The sequence below is a fragment of the Jatropha curcas genome, chromosome 11 (genome assembly GCF_041381405.1).
Source record: "Jatropha curcas cultivar XTBG-Jc1 chromosome 11, XTBG_Jcur_1.0, whole genome shotgun sequence".
NCBI classification, from domain to species: Eukaryota; Viridiplantae; Streptophyta; class Magnoliopsida; order Malpighiales; family Euphorbiaceae; genus Jatropha; species Jatropha curcas.
This window is the reverse complement of record NC_143161.1, coordinates 1,242,265-1,262,166: the sequence shown is the minus strand read 5'-3', so window position 1 is coordinate 1,262,166 and position 19,902 is coordinate 1,242,265. Positions and strand designations below refer to the sequence as shown.

The window sequence follows — 19,902 nt, the reverse complement described above, 5'->3', positions numbered from 1 at the left end:
AGGAAGCAAATTGTGTTAAAGAATTACTTACTGTTTATGGAAAAGCATCAGGTCAAGAGGTGAATTTCAATAAATATGGCATTATGTTTAGTGCAAACGTATCTCAGTTCTAGAGGCAGGTTTTATCGGATATCCTTAATGTTTCTACATGCCTGGAAAGGGGTTTCTATTTGGGTTTGCCGTGTATGGTGGGAAAGAATCGGAGAAATGTGTTTAATTTTATCAAGGATAGACTTTGGAACAAACTTAATCATTGGTCTCATCGCTTCTTGTCTAGAGCAGGTAGGGAGGTACTTATAAAGTCTGTAGCTCAAGCTATTCCTTCTTATTGCATGAGTGTATTTCTGTTACCAATGGGTATTTGTGATGACCTTCAAAAATCATGAATAGTTTTTGGTGGGGTTTGAAGGAGGGCGGTAGTAGAAGTCTCCATTGGTTGTCTTGGGATAGAATGTGTGGGAAAAAGATGGCAGGGGGGATGAGTTTTAAAGATCTCCATAGTTTTAATTTGGCTATGCTTGGGAAACAAGGTTGGAGGTTGCTTACCCAAAACACTACCCTTTTCTATAGGATTTTCAAAGCTAAATATTTTCCTTATGGGAATTTTCTAGAGGCTCAACTAAGAAGAAGTCCTAGTTTTATTTGGAAGAGTATTGTGTCTACTCAAGGACTATTAAAAGGTGGATTTAGATGGAGAGTAGGTAATGGGGAGGACATCCGGATAGCGAAAGACCCTTGGTTGCCGAGAGATGAGAATTTTTTTGTGAATAATGAATTTGGGTTTATCGATGAAAATTTGAGAGTATGTGAGCTTATTAAAAATGAACAAAGAGTGTGGGACATTGAAAAGCTTCTTTTACTTTTCCATCCGAGGGATGTTGATTCGATTCTCAAAATCCCACTAAGCTTGTTTAATAGGCAGGATCATATTACTTGGCATTTTGATAAAAAAGGGTATTATTCTGTCAAGAGTGGCTATGATGTGGCTTTGAGGGTAGTGGGTAGGGGAGTTGATCCTGTGGGAGGAGAGTGGTGGAAATCCTTATGGAACTTAAATGTCCCCCCAAAAGTTAAAGACTTTATGTGGAGATCTTTGAGGGGTATTCTTCCTACTAAAGAAAGGCTGAGTAGGAGGGGAGTTAATATTGATATAAGATGCTCTTTTTGTGGAGAAGAAGAAGATATTGACCATGCCCTTGTGACGTGTAAGAGAGCCAACGGAGTTTGGAGGGTGGCGGGCTTCCAAGAGTTCTTAACTAATCATAAATTTGTTGATACTTTTATGCAGGTATTGGAAAGAACAAACAAAGAAAAATGGGGTGTTTTCTCTATTCTAGCTTGGTCTATTTGGTCAGCAAGAAATCAAGGCATATGGAAACAAAATTTTATTCCTCCTAACGTGACTCACTCCAAGGCATGCAAGTTTTATGATGATTGGTTAATAGCAAAATCACAAGTGGACCAACTGAATGGCCCTTGGTCACCTCCTAGTGTTCAAAACATCACTGCAGGTATTAACTCCTCATGGCATGTGCATGTGGATGGGGCCATTTTCCAAGATGTGGGTCTTGCTGGTTATGGGTTTGTTTTTGAAGATGATGATGGTAATTTCCTTCAAGCAGTTTCAGGATACTATGACGGCGGTGGTGATCCTTCTATTATTGAAGCTGTTGCTCTTCGTGCTTGTCTAGTCCACATCCGTGACTTTTGGGATGGTTATGGATTGATTTACCTGGATTCTCTTTTAGTTTTTCATGCTTTAAAGTCTAAAGTATTCGACCTATCTTATTTCGGTATTGTTATTTTCGATTGTAAGTTCATTCTAGATACTAGACCTGATATTAAGATCATTTGGTTACGTCGGCAAGCGAATAATAACGCTCATACTCTTGCTAGAGCGTCTTATCGTTTTGCTCGTACTCAGATTTGGGACCGGGTCCCTGATTGTCTTAGGAATTTTTTCCTTGAGTGAATGAATATTTTTACTCTTTCAAAAAAAAAAAAAAACATATATTAGTTAAAAATAAAACAAGTAAATATATAAATATTATGTGAACTTAATTTGGTTTTAGACAAGTGGTCCAATTAGATTTCAAAATAAAGTATTTTTATAAATAGAATTTTAATATTATCAATTTTAAAAATTGAAGGTGTAGTAAACAGTGTCTATTCATTTTTTTAACATATCAACTTAACATTTTAAATAAACATTAACATTGAGAAAAATTTTTAAAAAATCTTTCAATTTTTCTTATATGTTAATTAAATAAGAGCAATCTATATTTATTTGGGAGAAGGTCTAAATTTGTTCAACATGCACAAAATGTAGACAGAGGTTATGCTATGATTTGTTTTTAAGGAGGCAGTAAAGACACGCGCTGGTAAGGACAAGCATGGTGTGGGGCTGCAGTATGCAGAAAATGGTTTTGGAGCGAAATTTCCAAGTTCATAATGTTAGCTCCCATTTCGGAAAAAATAACATAATTAAAATTTAAATCTCAGGGATCTGTATTTTTGTCATAATTCAAATATTGAAATTTAATGACACTTTACTATTTGTCTAATTTTTTATTGTAATAATTTTATTTGATTTAGATTTAAAATACTTACTTTTTAACGATTCATTTACCAAATCAATCACTATATTTTAATTTATTAAAATAGAATAAATAATGAATATACTATTTGGGTTCCATAAAAATAGATTTAATTTGATTTTCATATATAATTAATATGGCCAAATTATATCCATAAAAAAAAATATGGCCAAATTATAGTTTTTATTTAGTTTTTCTTTTCTTGATATATTCATTGATAAAGATACAGCTAAAACACAATCTCGTGAAGGTTGGTTTAGTTTAGAAAGGAAAAAGAACTATAATTGGTAATAAGTGGAAAAAAAAATATAAGTATTTTTAATATTGATTTACTGTCAAGTAGTGCGGATTTTGGATATGACGTGTGACGTGTTTCGGACTTTTCAATCTGATCAATTTTAACTTCGCCCATAAGGAAACTCATATTTTCTGCGAGCTGCGAACTGTTTGACTTTGACCTCGATGAGTAATTTCATTTATAAATAAATAAATAATAAATGACAAAAGAGGTCAGTTTTTTAACTGGAAATTCCGTGAGTGGGCGATGTCATTGAGGGAAACGTTTCCCTCCAATTTGCAGAATGTCATGTGCGATTCTCGTGGACCCAAAACCCGCAAGAAGAATATTCACCGAAGCCTGGCCCATTAAAATATGGATCCAAACTAATGTAGCCCGAACCGGAATACGATCCGAAGGGAAGAAACAAAACTCCAGATACAGAGACAAAAAGCTGGCAATAATATCGCAAAGAAGAAGTAAAGTATCGCAAGGCCAGTCCGGTCGGTTCAACGCTCCACGAAAACGTGATCACATATAAGGCACAGTAGCTACACGAATGTAGTGATTTCTATCAGATTCAAAAGAATTATCCGAAATTTAGAACTGCAGTATCCGCTCAAATCGAAGTTCCGACAGACTTAGGGTTTTTTTTGGGACTTTTTTTCCGGTGAGTGCTGGTGGAGAAGTTGCAAGATCTTGTTGAATGCTTGAATATAACAGTGGTTGTTTTATTTAGAAAAGAGATCTTGTTTTTATATATGCTGAGTTTCGGATTTACGGGTTTGTTTGGGTACAGGGATTAGAGTATCCGGTTGTTGGGATATCGATGGGTTTGATGGTGGTCATGCACTGATGTCACTTTTCCTGTTTGTGATTCGTCAACTTGCAGAAATCGAGGCAATGGTAATTGGTGTATTTTGTTTTTTAACTTAATTTTGGTTTGGTTGATGGTTGATTACTTCTAATTCATGATATTGTTGTTTGCAATATATTTCTAAGTTCATTTAACGTGGTAGCGAATGGAATGAACTAATTGTTCAGAGCTTTGAAGCTTGATTTGTTGTTGTCAATGAAACTTTGACGTAAAAATTAAAATTAAAGAGATTAATTGAGTGTCTTCAGCAACTGGGCTTTGACTTTAGCTTTATGTAAGATCTTATCAATGTGGGTATATAAGGATAACGATACTTTTTCTTTAAAAAATTTTTGTCATTTTATTTCCCATACTTGTTCCTGAATTGGGAAGCACGGATTATGAAAGTTAGCATCCAGAACAATTAATTTGTGTGTAGTTCAACAAAATGGTGTAGTTGTTTGAATGTTAATACCTAGACCCAGAGTAAATTTATAATATGCTAGTGAGTGCTCAGGCTTATGCTTATTGTCTGCAGGCTACGTCAAAGAAGGTGATTACAAGAGAAGAGTGGGAAAAGAAGCTCAATGATGTAAAAATCAGGAAAGAAGATATGAATAAATTGGTGATGAACTTTCTTGTCACTGAGGGTTATGTTGATGCTGCTGAGAAATTCAGGATGGAATCTGGAACAGAACGTATCCTTAGTTCCTTAAAATTTTCACAGTAGCATATTTTTATTTTTGGTTCCTGATGCACTTTGGCAGGTTTTGGATATAGCTTGGGTGGATTTATATGTCATAAGTATCTTGTATTTTTCTTCATTGAAAGAATAGCAGATATAGATCTTGCAACAATCACAGATCGCATGGCTGTTAAAAAGGCAGTGCAAAGTGGAAATGTTGAGGATGCAATTGAGAAAGTTAATGATTTAAATCCTGAGGTATGTGTGCACTTAATTACAGGGGCAACAGTCTTATTATGTTGATTAACTGTGCATGTGCATTCTCGCGTGCGATGTATATTTTCATCACTAATTCTTGTCCATTTTCCAGAGTTTCAGTGCTGCTGTTGTTTACTCCACCATTCATATCTCCAAAACCTCCTCTTTTCCATTAGGATAGGCAGTCATCTTTTTTGAGTATGGATACATATGTATTACCTTTTTAAAGTGGCCATATTATTTACCGAATTAATAGCAATTTTTGCAGAATGAACAATCTTGCCTCATGTTCATGGGCCATAATTTAACTCCTATTTCATAGGTTGCATCCTTGATATTATGGATCATAAAAGTAGGCCATGCTCTGTGATTTTTTATGTCAAAACAATAGATCAGTGGAAGAATCGTTATAAGCAGGGAAAGGATTGATGTTTCTTGGGAATGGTTTCTGTGGTTGAAGAGTGAACCACAGTATTGCATTTTGCAAGCTGTGTCAATCCTTGCTATGTCAACCATTGGGATCTCATATCCTTCTACGGTTTGGTGAGTACCATAATTCAAAAAGCACTGTAAAGGAATTAAGAAATCTAGAAAAAAATAACCCTCATATTGTTCTTGTGGAGTTGTGGTTGCTGGTTATGGAAGGTTAGAAGCATTAATATTTTTCAAATGTGTTATGCTCCTTTAGTTTATGATTTTACTTATGATTTATTTATTCTCCAGTTTGTGAGTGGCAACCACATTAAAAGATAAAAATTTCTCTTATTAAATTTTAATTGTGAAAATTCTGTATGCAGATACTGGATACAAATCCCCAACTATTTTTCCATCTCCAACAGCAGCGATTGATAGAATTGATTCGAAATGGAAAAGTGGAAGAGGCTTTGGAGTTTGCTCAGGAGGAACTTGCACCCAGGGGAGAAGAAAATGTAATTCTGGATTGATAAGAACATGCCATGCCTGTTTATGTTAAATTTTGAGTGTCACTGAAGTTCCCTTTCGTCTATTGTTTTCTCAATGCAAGTAAACTTTTTTGATTGGTTATTTTTTGTTATTGTTAACGTGATGCAATCCTCATGAAGTTCAATAATGTTTAACGGACTTCATGTGACCATATTTCAGCATTAAACTGCATACCTTCAATTATAATAGAAAAGAGACTGAGACTGAAAAAGTTGAAATTTTATGCAGCAAAGCTTTTTAGAAGAGTTGGAGAGGACTGTGGCCCTGCTGGCTTTTGAAGATGTCACTAACTGCCCTGTTGGAGAACTTCTGGATATTTCTCAGCGCCTGAAGACAGCAAGTGAAGTGAATGCAGCCATCCTAACTAGCCAGAGCCATGAAAAAGGTCAGTTGTTTGTTTATAATCTTTTTGATATTCTAGTGGCTACTAGCAGTTAACTTTCACTTTTCACTTTCACTTATCATACGGTTTCTTTATAACAAATTTCTTCATTTTAATAAATTGTGAAACCCTGTTGGAGGATCAAGTTGGAAGTATCCTGCTGTAAAATTTTTGAAGAATTTAGAATTTTAAAATTCAGCAGATGGAGAATAATAGAGGAAGCAACACTCGGTTGGCTATTTCATGATCTGAGTCATGGGAGCGTTAATTGAACCTGTATTTCTCAGCTATTCAAGACATCTGAGTTGCTAAGTTATTTTTCTCTGTGGCTATTAGCAAGATATTTGAAACTACCCCAACTTTCTCTTAACATTACATAAATTAATCATTCAATATGAGTTTTCTTTGAGGGCAGTTAGATAATGCCCTGAAATGGCATTTTTAATTTTAATTGGGACATTCTTAAGTAGTCATAACTATTTGAGGAGTTCGCATGGACTCTGCACCTTCAAAAAGAAACCAAATGCTGCTTCATCTGCACTCCGCACTGGTAAACCATAGAATTGGTTTTCCAATTAAATGGTCACCAGTGACCAAATTCTTTTTCCTGGAGGTGGATTTCAAGGATTTAGCCAAAGGCAAGAGCTTCTTTCAGAGACCTTCAGGAGTTGAGGATGAATATTAAACTTGAAGGAGGTTTTATAAATTAAGTGTTTACTGGGCCTTCTGTAATTTTCTCTTTGCGGATTCTTTTATCAAATTCTGCAATGTTTGATGACAGTGGTAAAGCAATGACAGTCAAGTCCATTGATCTCTGAGCTTTATATATTTACATCATTTAGTTTGTGCTGTCTTGTTTCCTTATCTTATTTGAGAAGGCCTTGTCTTCTCGACTTAGTCTACTTTATATATATATATATATATATATATAAAATCATTTAAAGAGTAATCAGATTTCTTTTTTCTCCTTTTGCATTACACAGATCCAAAGCTTCCGAGTTTGTTAAAAATGCTGATCTGGGCTCAGAACCAACTTGACGAGAAAGCTGCTTATCCTCGAATAAATGATTTATCCACGGCCACGCTTGAAGATCCTGCAGTTTGAAATGCTGTGAGAGGGTGTTGGAAAATTTGGATTGTCTTAGATTGAACATATAGAATCATCAAATTTATGTACTATGATTCTAGGCACTTATTCGTTGGATGTTAGAATTTGGCCAGTGCTTGTTCTCGTCTTCTGAGATGTTCAATGGCCTAAGGTCGTGTAATTGATTTGTTTGTGCAGTTTGCATTTATCTTAAGATCTGACAAATTCAATTGACATTTCATTTGAATAGACCTGATAACGGTCGGGTTCAGATGGGCCTGAATGGGTCAACTCTTCAGTCGGCTTTAGCATGGCCCGGTGTGAACAAGTGGGCTTTGCTTGTCTAAACCTATAGGCTTTGCCTTGTCACTAGATTTAGGTACGGTCCAAATGGGATTAGGCCAGGTGGGCCGGGCAGGTAAGTATATTGAATGCTATAGTAAATATACTTAAAATTTGCTGTCCTGTTGTATAAAACTTAGCGGGGAATCATGCAATTTCAAAGAATAGAATGGTTTCAATTCGAGATTAGATAACCATAGTAAATATCAAACAGTGCGTGGACAGAAGAGCAAATGCTCAACAGGAATAGCCTAGCGGCTGTCTTAAAAGATGGAGTAACTAGGCAGTAGCCAACTGCTAGCCCAGTTGGATCGGATTGGATAAACTGTATTTTGACAGGCGCAATTATATGTGCATTATTATATACTATATGATGCCTTTGTCTATAACAATCTGTGCAAAAGGAATGTATTGAGAACTAGTTATTTAACCCCATCTAAATAGAAAGTGGATTGCTCCTACAAAATAATTTTGAATCTAAAAAGAAAATTGAAAATCAAAATAGAAGGGGACGGGACAAATCTTACTCTGCACAAACTGCTTCTCTTCTTTATCAATTGAAAATCAAACCTACAATGAAAGGGGAATATATTGTAGTAGCAACTAATGCCACCAAAGGATCCAGTCTACAAAACAGAAGAGAAATAGCAATTGAACCAATCTATTTTTTCTTTTTTGTATCCATCAATCTAAGATTCTACCCACAGAACATAAATCCATATAGTAGCGTTACTGGCATCCTGGTTCTTCCCATTTTTTATTTCACATCTTCCTCCTGTACCCAGATGACAACAGCCATCATCAAAATTAAGAGCGTAACTTAAGGGATCATACTGAAACTTGACTTGCTGCTTGCTTCCGTTCTTCAGAGCCTTCTTCATTGCTGCCTTCACTCTCCAGAACAGGCTCTTGCATTGCTTCTTGCTGAAACTATTAACACACACCAATCTCCCAACAAAACCCATATCAGATATATGGAAAACTGCCGCTGGCTTTTACAAAGAAATACAAGGCCAAAAAAAGGCCTCAACTTTTGAACGGATGGGGGAAAGAAAAAGAAAAAGCAAAATCTTTTGGGTCTTTCAAAGAAGCTGCTAAAGCTTCAGTTGGCAGTCTCCACAGCCATGTGCTCTTTTTGGCATTACATTGGGATGCTGAAATTCCATCATCTAATGCAAGAAAGGAGTTGAGAGAGAGAAAGAAAAAGGAGGAAAAAAAACAAGAAAAAGAAAAGAGAGGTTGCAGTGGGCAGAGAGCCCCCTCTCTCTCTCTCTCCCTCTATAGTCCTATCACTATCAGATAGTTGTTGTAGTAGGAGTGGTACAGCGATCTTGTGTTCCTCGGCCAAATACTTTAATCAATTCCTCGCCCTCGTTAGGTATGTCTTTTCCCTACTACAATAGGTGTGTTCTTTTCTTTCCTTTTCTTTTTAATTTTATTTTATGGCACTGACTCCATTTTCATTTCCACGACCCTCTACTGCTAGAGTCTGGATTTTGCTTTAACAATTAGTTTTGTTCAAGTGGACTAAGTCTGCCTAAATCTTTATCGGCTATAATCCTGCGATTTTATATGATACTATTGCTTGTTGACTCACAAATGCTATAACCATCCTGATTTTGAAATTTAAATAATAATGTTAATTCAACTAAGAAAAATATAGTAGTTATTTGTTTTTTAATTTAAATAATATTTTTTAATGAGTGTGTTTTTGTTGACACATATGTCTCTATGCTCGCATGATCGCATCAGACAATAGTAACGGTTGTAATTCTAATTCATTTGGGTCGAGGTATTACTCTATTAATTCTACTTTTGATTTTTTTAATTAATATTTTAATATAATGAAAAAATATTTTTGGCTCAACCATATAGTATAAGAAAGAAAATTAGAAGATGAAAAAATCGGCAAATGATCAATCAAATCAGAGTTACTCTTTATCTTTTTTATGAGTCTTAACCTGTCACTAACACAAAACAACGTGGGACTGTGGTTTTGGTTTTCATTTATTACCTTACGGACTTCTTTTTTTTTTTTTTTTTTTTCAAAGCTTTTCTCCTTTTGTCTTCATCTCCAAAACCCATTTTGCCTTTCCATATTCTCATTAAATTCTCTTTTGTCTCACTCCTCAACTTCTCTTCTAAAAATCTCTGCAACTTCTAAAAGTCTCCAACTATGGAACTTGTTGTGGACCCCTCCATACCCATTTCAGATGAGTTGTCAACTTATGCCAACAAAGCATTTCTTGTCTTAAATCTAGCTGAATTTCTACGTGGCATTTTGTCCTATGTAGAAAACCTTTGAATTCTCGATGCCAATGGTGGAAAATTAGGGTTAACCATAACAGTATACACATACATACAGTCATACAGAATAATACTAAGCCTAAATTATTCTCAATGTTCACTTTGTCAGTCCAACTCTTTTTTTTTGTTCCTATTAGTTTTGTACATTATGCCTTTTGATATGGTATTCTCTGCAACCGACTTTTGTTCTGATTTTTGAACTTTTATGGCCATTTGAATCTTCTTTTGGATGTTCATGTAGCTCAGTAAAATTTCATTTTCACAGTTTCCCTAACTGTAAACAATTATTGACCCAAATATCAAAATTTTCACTTGGACTGATTTGTATCTTGTCCTCCACAACCTCCATAATAGATCCATGTCAATGTCACCTTAAAATCTCAAAAGAATAATGCTATTATTAGTATTACAGAGGCAGCCAACAAATCCAAGCTAAAAAATTGGGCTACTAAATGGGCCTCTTTTCCATGAAAGCCCAAGAGATTTAAAAAGTTATATATTGGGTAGTTGAATTTGGGCTTACATATGTGTATATGGAACTTACTTTCTGAGCTAACCGTAGTAGAACCCAACACCTTCTTTAAAGGTCAACTATTAAAAAGTAGTCAAGGGAAGGAATATACCCTTTTTTTTTTTTTTTTTTTGGTAGCTACTAAGGGGATTATTACATCTGGTTTAAGGTTGAATGCGAAATTAATCCCTTTTAGATTAGACAACGGTCACATTAAAGTTGCCCTAAGATATTGGTTTCACGGTTCAATCAATCTTGCGACCAAATATAAGATGTAATGCACTTTAATCAGTAGATTAAGCTATTTTAAATAAGAAAAAATACTTAATTACTGGATAGTAAAAGCTTAAAAATGTCCTTCTAAAAGGAAAATAATAATAAAAGAGCCGATGGATGTTAATGATGCAAGTTGATTGCTGCACGTTAATATTAAAAATTAGATTGTTAATGCATACAGATCTGCTAAAGATGAAAAGGCAGATACAAAAGGATATGAGATCCCAGAAGCTAATGACAATAAAAATATTAACACGAGCAAAAAGGAAACTCTTTTCTTGATAACCAAACCTAGATTTATCATATGGATTTGCTCCCTACACATGAGATTTCATAGACAAACTTTCGCTGCTTTTTCACTTTCCTGTCACACTGCAATCACCCATCTCTCTCTCTTTTTTAAACCGATATTTTTACGTAAAATATATATTATAGAAATATCCAAATTAAGAACTCCCAAAAGCTTCAAAATACAGACCATGCATGACGCTACTAACAATATTCATTGTTCATTGCTAAAATGGCATTTAAATGATTAATCCATTACTTCGATGGATGAAGGTTTCTCCTCGTTCTTGAATTCTCCGAAATGCCTTACTTATAGTACAAATACGACAATGCAAGAGACAGTGACGCACCAAAATGTATTTATTCTTCAATTGTTTGATCAGTAATCAACAAGGAAACCCTAGATTTTACCTCCAATTTTTAAAAGCTGCGCATCCTCCATGCTCAATTCTAGACGGTACCCACAAACAACCCTTTTATTTGTTTTCTCCGCTGGTTCTTTTGCTATAAATTCCCTTTCTTTTTATATCTAACTCCCCGTTTGATATATAGACTAAAATAATAATTTGTACTATACATCCTCCCTTGTCGCTCCAATGGGTGCTCTTCCTTCTCCGCCACATCCGGCAACTCCACCCCCATATCCCCAATTTTCTTCTTCTAAGTATAGAGTTTGCGCCTCCTTTTGTCGCAAAAATATCTCCAATTGGATAGAATGTTACGATCCTTCTAAGAACAATTGGAGTTACCTTACTCCAATCCCAGGTATAATTGATAACCATATTTGGAAATGTTTTGTTATGATTTCGTTAGGTGATTCAATTTATATAATTGGCGGATGTTTATGTCATGAAGAAATGTCGCCTTATAATTTGAAAAAATCCGATGAGTTTAATGATATTAATGTTCAAGTGCGATCGACAGTCTTACGTTATAATGTTCGATCAAATGAATGGTTTGAATGCGCACCATTAATAGTACCGCGCTATGATTTTGCTTGTACGATATGTGAGAACAAAATTTATGTGGCCGGAGGAAAGTCCGATTTTGCTAGTGCAAGAGGAACTTCAAGAGCTGAGGTGTACGACCCAAATCTTGATACTTGGACTGCTTTGCCTAATATGAGCACATTCAGGTATAGATGTGTCGGAGTAACCTTTCAAGGTAAAATCCATGTAGTGGGGGGTTTTGCAATGAAAGTGGATTCAGATAAAATGGAGCCCTTTATAATGGAACGGAGCTCTGCTGAGGTGTACGACACGCGGACAGGGAAGTGGGACCTCGTGGCGGGTATGTGGCAACTTGATGTGCCACCTAATCAAATTGTGGATGTTGGTGGAAGGCTATTCAGCTCCGGTGACTGCCTAAACACATGGAAAGGGCACGTTGAGGCTTATGATGGGAAGCTTAATATGTGGGATGTGGTTGATGGCTCACATCTACGAACTCTAAATTCTCCAATTTCCACGTCAGATGCCAGCTGTGAAAATTGGCCACCAAGTCAACGTTTATACCTTACTATGGCCCCAATAGAGACCCAATTGTATTTCTTGGCAGGTTATCGGATGGCTGGAGAATTGTCAAGAACGATCTCAACGGTCCATATTTTTGACACTTCAGCAACTAGGCAGGCATGGAAAAGCTTTGAGCCTGTGGAAGAAGAGGGAGAGAAAGAGCTTTGTAGCCATTGTTGTGTTGTTCAAATTTCTTAAAAGATGCTAAATATAATACTTTCTTCATCACAGTATTTGTTTTGTTGATTGCTATAATCAAATTTCCTCGTAGCTTTTGTGGTGCGGTCCCAATCCACATGATTTTGTTTAGTCTGTGGACAAATAAGATTAGACACAGTAAAAATTTGCAAATAAGTCTGTATTTTTCTACTAAAATATTTTAGGGTTTCTTCCATTTCTCCGTCTCTTGGTTATTGGTTATATAACGATAACTTTATCTGAATACCATCTCAGTTCGAGCCCCAACAATGGTGAAAACTAGAAAAGGAAGAAAGAAAAATTTGCTACATTAACTCAGAAATGATGTTGCTTCTTTCCGAAAGTACCCTCAAGTTATGATAAAAGTTAAAACTTGTTTGCCTTTTGCTGGGACAAGTGCTGTAAACTTGAAGTGAAAAATGAAAGCCGAAATGGTCAAGATCTTCTCCAAGAAGCCAAAAACACAATTAAACCTTAAATGGGGCCCACCTTGTAGGCTCATGGTCATAGCCATAGGCCTGCAAATGAATGCAGGCCCAAGTTCAAGGGTCATCGAGTGGTCAAGGATTTCATTTTGGTTCCAAAAGCAAAATTTACTTACTACTACCATACATAAAAAGAAGAGAAAGTGACATTCCGAAAGAAATGATATTCAAAAACTAGTAAAAAGATCACATCACGTGAGCCATCAGCTCAGACCTAGCACGAGCCACCTGACCAGTAGAACCCACCCATTAACCCTGACACAACACTTGTATTCTCTCTCTCTCTCTCTCTCTCTCTCTACTAGTCAATTTTCCTACTCCCACACGTTACCGCACGTGTGAACCGTATTGTGTCCGCATGGGATACTACAGTTTCCTGTTTGACCCTCTTGACTTTGACAATTATGAGCGTACCCCGCTACATCAACGGTTCGTTTTTATTTTGGGCTCACAACTTATATGAACCGCTGATTTAAGAGACAATCTCGCGAATTTTGGTGTCCACATGTTCGTTACAACCTGACAAGGCCGACACAGGAACCTGATCTGTCGGTCTTTTTTCAAAAAAAAATTAAGAAAGAGGGATTAATTTACGACTAATTGTGTTTATTTATCTAATTTTTTTTATAATCCGCGACACGTGGGAGACGGGGACCATGAAATTGGAGATAGATGGGCACATGACCCGACATGATGCATGTGGGTTGAGGTCTCTACCTCTACTTGGGTCACCCCATAGAAATACTACAACTGAAAAATCTTGATTGCCAATTCAGCAAATTATATAAGGATGTGTTGTTGATCTTCCTTTATTACATGGGCTCTGCCTGTTTCTCCTTTATTAAATTTTAATTTAATACCCTCATTAAATAAAATAATATATATATATTAAATTAAGACAGCAATTCAAAGATAACGATAATTGCAAAAGAAGAAGAAAATACATGTAATGTTTTGAATAAAGAGTAATAGTTTTATTAATCATAACAAATTGTCTTAGATAATTTACAAAGACATAGTAAAAACTTGGATTTTCATGCATGCAAATGGAATGACTATGTCGGGGAAAAAATCTGTAACAATTATTGAATTTAATATATCAAACATTTTCATTAGTCAATCATAACTTTAAAATATGGATGATGGATCATTAGTATTTAATATAAAAATGTATTAATAAGAAAGGAAAATGATTAGGATATAGCTTTAAAATATAATTTTATTATCTGTGTGGTTATTGTAGAATAGAGAGAGCAGTAAAAGAAAAATTATATTATCTTTAAAATAAAATAAATGAGTTTTATTTGATTTTATTAAAATATGAAAAAATGAATTCTCATATTCATGATTTTGTGCTAAGTAAATTCATATTGTAGTAAATTTCTTATGTTCATTAAAAAATTGTTAGACAAATTAATTATTTATTATAAAATTTTTATATTGAATGCGAACGTGAGGGGGAGAAACGGAACATCAAACGTTATAGATAGCTGATGATCTGTCATGTTTATGCCAGATAAGAAAACCAAACCGCCATGTGGATGACACGTAATCTGACAATAACGACTAGTAGGGACCAGCAACTAGTGTTGGCGTTATCGAGATGGAAGAAAGAAAGAAAGAAAGAAAGGAATGGATCTTTTGTATTTTTGTTCTTTATCAGTTCCTATACAATCTCTCTGTGCAATTTGACCAATTTGCCCTGATACCAACAATTTATTTCACAAATACCCTTCCCCGTCCTAACTAATCAATGGGGTTGACAATCAAAATTGTGTTTGACATTGCAATTGTTAATAATAAAATTTTAAATCATAATTAGGAATAATTTAATTTTATATTTTAATAAAGTTTTCATAACAGTAAATAAATATGAACAATTAAGAGATAGATTAGTTAAACAAAAATAATGTGTAAATAACACTCTAAACAGCAGAGGGGGTTGTATTATCAAAAGTGAAATATATCGAGACATTTTTATATGATTAGGGATTTAAAAATGAGGGCTTTATCAAAATACGAATCATAATTTAAACTATGTAGAAAAAGAATTAACATTCTAAACAAGAATAATTAATTTCTTGAAAGATTGTGAAAAACAGGGGAAAGAAAGTAGCATTTGTTTGGGCTTTAAGTGAAAAAATTAGTAAAGAAGAACAAGAAAAAAAGGTATTTTCCAACCATAATTGGATTTTTTTTTCTTCCCTTTCCCTAACAAATATATATATATATATATAAAAATCTATCTAAAAACTTTAATTAATGATTAAAGTTCTTGATTGGGGCTGAATGGCTCTAAGATGATTTTCAGACAAGTAGATAGAGAGTACACATCTTTAATCCTTCCATGTTATGTGTCCTCTTTTTTCCCAATTAAAGGTGTGAAAAAAAGACATTTGGTTGAGAAATGTTAGTCATGATTGTGAAATTGGGCATATAAAGGTGCACAAAGCTGTTGGTTGAAGTGCTATTTTTATTTTTTATTTTTTAAAGGTTTTTAATAATTGAGTTCTGTTGAGACCCTTTTTCATGTAACAAAATAACAATAAAACAAAGAATTGGGCATTTTGGATGTTTCACTAAACCAAACTAAATTTTGGATTCTAATACTTGGCAGTAAGTTAGTTTAGCATAACTATTAATGCCTAAAACAAATTGATTAAGCGCATGAATTAAATTAATAAAAAGAAATTGTTTTTTAAAAAATTATTTATTAAGTGGATGATAAAAATATTTTTGTTTTAATAAAAAAATATTTTTAACTGTGGATGGAAATATGCAGTACAATATTACGATGTTAGGCCGTGTGTAAGTCGGAGAGAAGTAAGAATTTCTCCAAGTCCCAAACATTGTAACTAAATAAAAGAAAAAAAAATTACGTCCAAGACAAAGTCTTTGATTAAATAAACTGAAAAGTCAATTTCAACTGTCAAAACAACCATTTCCTGATTTCTGTATATCAAGAGCGTTAAAGCCTAGCTATCCAAATTCCAAAGCTTTTTCTCTTTCTCTTTGCAGATAGCCCACATGCCTCCCTTCTCCTCTCTCTTGGTTTCTCCTTTTTGAGGCCTTGAAATAACAAAGTTTTTAAGGACTCTTTCAAGCTTTGATTCTGGTGTTAAAAGCCTTAAGTACCGCCTTACCTTTTCATACCACTCCATCAATCTCTCTCTCTCTCTCTCTCTCTCTCTCTCTCATGAACAACGTAATGATAGTGAAAGGAAGGTTCTTATGAGCTCAAACTTTTGATTCCCCAAAATGGTTGAACAAGATGATGGCTATAATGTTTGGCCACCTGTTGGAGCTCCACTATTGAATGTGCAAAGAGATGACCATTGGAGGCATTTTGACAACTCTGTCAATGCCGTGTCTTTTGGGTTCGTAGCTACTGCCATTCTCATTTCTATGTTCTTAGTCATGGCCATTTTTGAAAGATTTCTCAGACCCACCTCCGGTAGAAACCATGGTGACCTTGAGTCCCAGTTGGGGTTTAATGCCAAGCTTGGACACCCATCACCAAAAGTGAGTGCCTTTTCCCCCCTTTTAATTCAGTTACATTATTCTTATTTGGTTTTCTTTGTTCAAGTTTTGCTTATTTAGTTTGATAATGTTTGGTTTTCTCTTGCTCTTTATCCTCTCTTGCAAGGATAAAGATTTTATTTTTGGGGAAATTTTGCTGCTTGCTTTTCTTCTTTGTCTGTTTTTTGTTTTGGACAATTCTGACTGTTATTTTGATTTTTGTAAATAGTGATGATTACATGTCTGACAAAAAGTCTTGCTTCCTGATGGTTTCTTTTTCTTAATTTAAGGTTTTCATTATGTGGTTAGTTCATAATTATGCTTTCAGAAGTGAATTTATTTTCCCTCTGGGCGTTTTAGCTTGAGTTGTTTTTCTATCAGAAGAAAACAAAGGATTTTGTACATAATTACATGCTGACTCCCTCTATTTCAGGCCTATTTCTTATTCAATTTTTCTCTGTTTATTCACTGCGATTCAATTTTTCTCTGTTTATTATCTTCACTGCCATTTTTGTTGCCAAAGCATAGAAATTTCGACATTCAATGGATATTTCTCATCAAATTGGCCGATTAATCTGTACTAGTAATCAAATCTGATCATGCAATTTTGACTCTCCCTCCTTTTCTGCTCACTCTCTAATTAAGTAGCTAGACAAAATGTTTATATTGGCTCAAGCCTTTTTTCTAACTTTCGTTAAAAAGAATTAGCTGATAGTTTGTTCATATTTATCTGGATTTTATTTTACTATTGAATGGTTCATAGCTTAATCCATAACCAACACCTAAAATCTACTTACAAGCTTTCTTTATGCATGCATGTTTGCAGAAATCCTAAACTTGGAGCTGATAGTAATAAAACTACAGTTTTTCATTTACATTCTTATTGCTTGTTCAAAATTTCATCATGTGGGAACTGTCTTTTCTTCTAATTATGATTGTTGTTAATGGCCATCCAAGAATTTAAGTTTCCTATTGAATGAATGAATAGTTGGCCCCAACTCCCAAGCCAAAGGCTCACAAGAGTAGATGCACTTCTTGTTGTTTAGACCCCTTTACTTGCCAATATTTACATGTTGCTTAGATGTACTTCAGGTATTTTGGTTATCTGCCATAGTGCTTTTTCCTGCAAATTTTGGAGTATCCAATGAGGGGGGTCCTGCTTTATGCATCACATCTTTGGTCTACCCAATGCCATACATTTTCAGAAACACAAAGGCCCACTTTTTAGTCTAACCTTATTGTTCAAATTGAAGGCTAGCTCTTTTTTGAGGCGTATGGCCTACAGAGGAAGTTGTCTTAACTTTTCATAAAATGATAAAGAATGCTAATTAGCAATTCTTCGTTGTTAACCTGTGAAAATGCAAGGATTTGGAGACAATTATAGTATTATAAGGATCACTTCAATAGCTTATATAAGAACATCCATCAATGGCATGTCTTATAAGTTATTTTAGCCAATATATGATGATATGATTGTCAAGGACCCATATCTATACCTTCGTATCGACTTAGACAAGATGGGTTTTAAGTGTTTTATGATTATTGGATGGGGAGACATTGCATGTCAAAGTGTCCAGGATTAGAAGTTAACAGTTATTCTTGTTTGGGGGGCTTATTCGCATCAGACATATTGCTTCACGTACCACATTAATTTGGTTACAAATCAAGGTTGATAACAATTAGGAAAAATCCAAGATAAAGCGTAGGAAAAGGTGCAACCATAGCTTGGAGCATGTTGGAAAAGTGTTTCAGAGATCACAAATGAACTTGCATAGACCAGCAGAACATATGGGTAACTTTGTCTGGAAATCATAATATGAGTTTTTGACAGTTATTGTAACACAGATAGAATTTAGTTAAGTCACTTAGCAGAACATATGACTTACCTGCCAGGCTAGCAGCAATGTAAGATTGAATAATTTATTAAATATTGTTGGTTAGTTGCAAGTTCTCCTTCAATTTGTTGCATAGGAACACTTTCTAACCAATCTTTAATTTAAGCAGATGACTGTATATGCTAATGGAGTTTCAGTGTTAATGCCTGGAGATAACATCCCTACCTTTATAGCACATCCAGCACCGGTGCCTTGTCCGCCCAAACGCATTTGCTGCCCTCATCAACTTCATATAAATTCAATCTCAGAACCCTCTGCCATCTCCGGTCCAAACCCGAGCTCGAGCTCAAGCTCAACCTCAAGTCAAGAAAACTAAGCATCTCAAAGTGCTTGCTGTGACACAAACCAACAGTTACAGCTTCAAGCAAGCATGAATTTTCTTGGATAGAGTTGCTTTTTTTTTTTTTACTTCTTACCCATATTATGTTGTGTATATATATCAATTCCTTGTTCAAAATTTTCTTGATAGAATTGGATCCTTAAAAGATGTATTGTTTTACCCATCAAATTGGATCAGTCTACGTTGTAAGAAATTGAGGAATGTAATTATTGTTTGAGTATGGGAAGAAGTTCAAGAGCCTTCTTTTTTTCATATTGACAAAAGAAACAGAATGCGAGTATCTCGGACGAGTAACCAATCAAAGCCGTCTCGGACGAGTAAAAGCCCAAACAAAAAGGCTCGAGCTTTATCCATTTAAGGATAGGCTTAGGTAACCCACCCCTGTCGAGGCTTTTTCGTTTTTTCACTTTGTATTTTTTTTTTTTTGGGTTTAAATCGGATATCCACTTTTCTATGAGAGCGTTCCTTAATTATTCGAAGAAGAAAAAGAAAAAGATAGAGCGAATAGCCTAATACAATATATTAAGCAAATGAGATCCTTCCTTGTTGATTGACCCATGCAATTTTGTTTTCCCTCAATGCAATAATTTATTGCTGAGTTTATTTATTGACTGGAAGGCAACAGGCCAGCAGAAACTACTCTCACAGCTTTCCGGCCCATTGAGTAATGGGCTGAAGCCCATCTTGTAGATATTAGTCCAACGGTCAGGACAACGACCGTTACAAAAAAATTGCAATTGCAATTTTTTGAGAAGAAAACTAGTAAATGGAAAAGAGGGAAATTGGAACGCAAATGTTTTGACTGGTTGTCTCTACGGAAACGAGTGCAAAAAGAAACAATACAAAATAGTAGATATGGTTTCTATATAAAAAGCCAACAATAAACACCACTGGCACTATAAGCTTAACATTAAAATTAGGACCACCTACCATGTTTGTCCTTAATCCTTAACGGCTACAAACAGAATGTTTTTTCTTTTTCCCTCCATTCAACCTCAAATTTCAATTCCGTTGCTCTTCCATAATGTCCTTTTGCTAGAGTTGCATGTATAATAATAAAAAATAAAAAATAAAAAATAAAAAATCTGAAATGCAAGTAAAATTGCAATTGCTCACATTTGT

General features: G+C 34.9%; 3 protein-coding genes across 4 annotated transcripts; all 3 read left to right on the top strand.

The window, feature by feature from the left end:
- Positions 1-3,347: 3,347 nt before the first annotated feature.
- On the top strand, positions 3,348-7,341 carry LOC149492304 (protein GID8 homolog). Of its 2 annotated transcripts, none has more exons than XM_089716393.1 (7): positions 3,348-3,544; positions 3,674-3,780; positions 4,269-4,428; positions 4,570-4,673; positions 5,471-5,602; positions 5,865-6,021; positions 7,002-7,341. In XM_089716393.1, exons 2-7 carry the CDS (start codon positions 3,730-3,732, stop codon positions 7,121-7,123), a joined length of 726 nt encoding a protein of 241 aa, XP_089572519.1. In that variant the 5' UTR covers positions 3,348-3,544; positions 3,674-3,729; the 3' UTR covers positions 7,124-7,341. The 2 variants fall into 2 exon arrangements, with proteins under 2 accessions (XP_089572519.1, XP_089572518.1); XM_089716392.1 differs by having other exon boundaries at positions 4,567-4,673.
- Positions 7,342-11,327: 3,986 nt separating this feature from the next.
- Positions 11,328-12,576, top strand: LOC149492303 (putative F-box/kelch-repeat protein At1g27420). The gene has a single exon (XM_089716391.1). The coding sequence runs from the start codon at positions 11,426-11,428 to the stop codon at positions 12,539-12,541; it is 1,116 nt and encodes a 371-aa protein (XP_089572517.1). The 5' UTR covers positions 11,328-11,425; the 3' UTR covers positions 12,542-12,576.
- A 3,386-nt stretch (positions 12,577-15,962) lies between these two features.
- LOC105649491 (uncharacterized) lies at positions 15,963-19,032 on the top strand. The gene is made up of 2 exons (XM_089716751.1): positions 15,963-16,548; positions 18,550-19,032. The coding sequence occupies exons 1-2, from the start codon at positions 16,285-16,287 to the stop codon at positions 18,754-18,756; spliced, it is 471 nt and encodes a 156-aa protein (XP_089572877.1). The 5' UTR covers positions 15,963-16,284; the 3' UTR covers positions 18,757-19,032.
- The last annotated feature ends 870 nt before the right edge of the window (positions 19,033-19,902 follow it).

What these genes read in the sequence shown, in the direction of transcription:
- LOC149492303 (XM_089716391.1), top strand. Translation starts at nt 11,426, where the DNA reads ATGGGTGCTCTTCCTTCTCCGCCACATCCGGCAACTCCACCCCCATAT.
- LOC105649491 (XM_089716751.1), top strand. Translation starts at nt 16,285, where the DNA reads ATGGTTGAACAAGATGATGGCTATAATGTTTGGCCACCTGTTGGAGCT. An exon ending in TTGGACACCCATCACCAAAA is followed by an intron (nt 16,549 to 18,549) that starts GTGAGTGCCTTT and finishes TAATTTAAGCAG; the next exon opens with ATGACTGTATATGCTAATGG.
- LOC149492304 (XM_089716392.1), top strand. Translation starts at nt 3,730, where the DNA reads ATGTCACTTTTCCTGTTTGTGATTCGTCAACTTGCAGAAATCGAGGCA. An exon ending in GATGGAATCTGGAACAGAAC is followed by an intron (nt 4,429 to 4,566) that starts GTATCCTTAGTT and finishes TTGAAAGAATAG; the next exon opens with CAGATATAGATCTTGCAACA. An exon ending in TTAATGATTTAAATCCTGAG is followed by an intron (nt 4,674 to 5,470) that starts GTATGTGTGCAC and finishes TTCTGTATGCAG; the next exon opens with ATACTGGATACAAATCCCCA.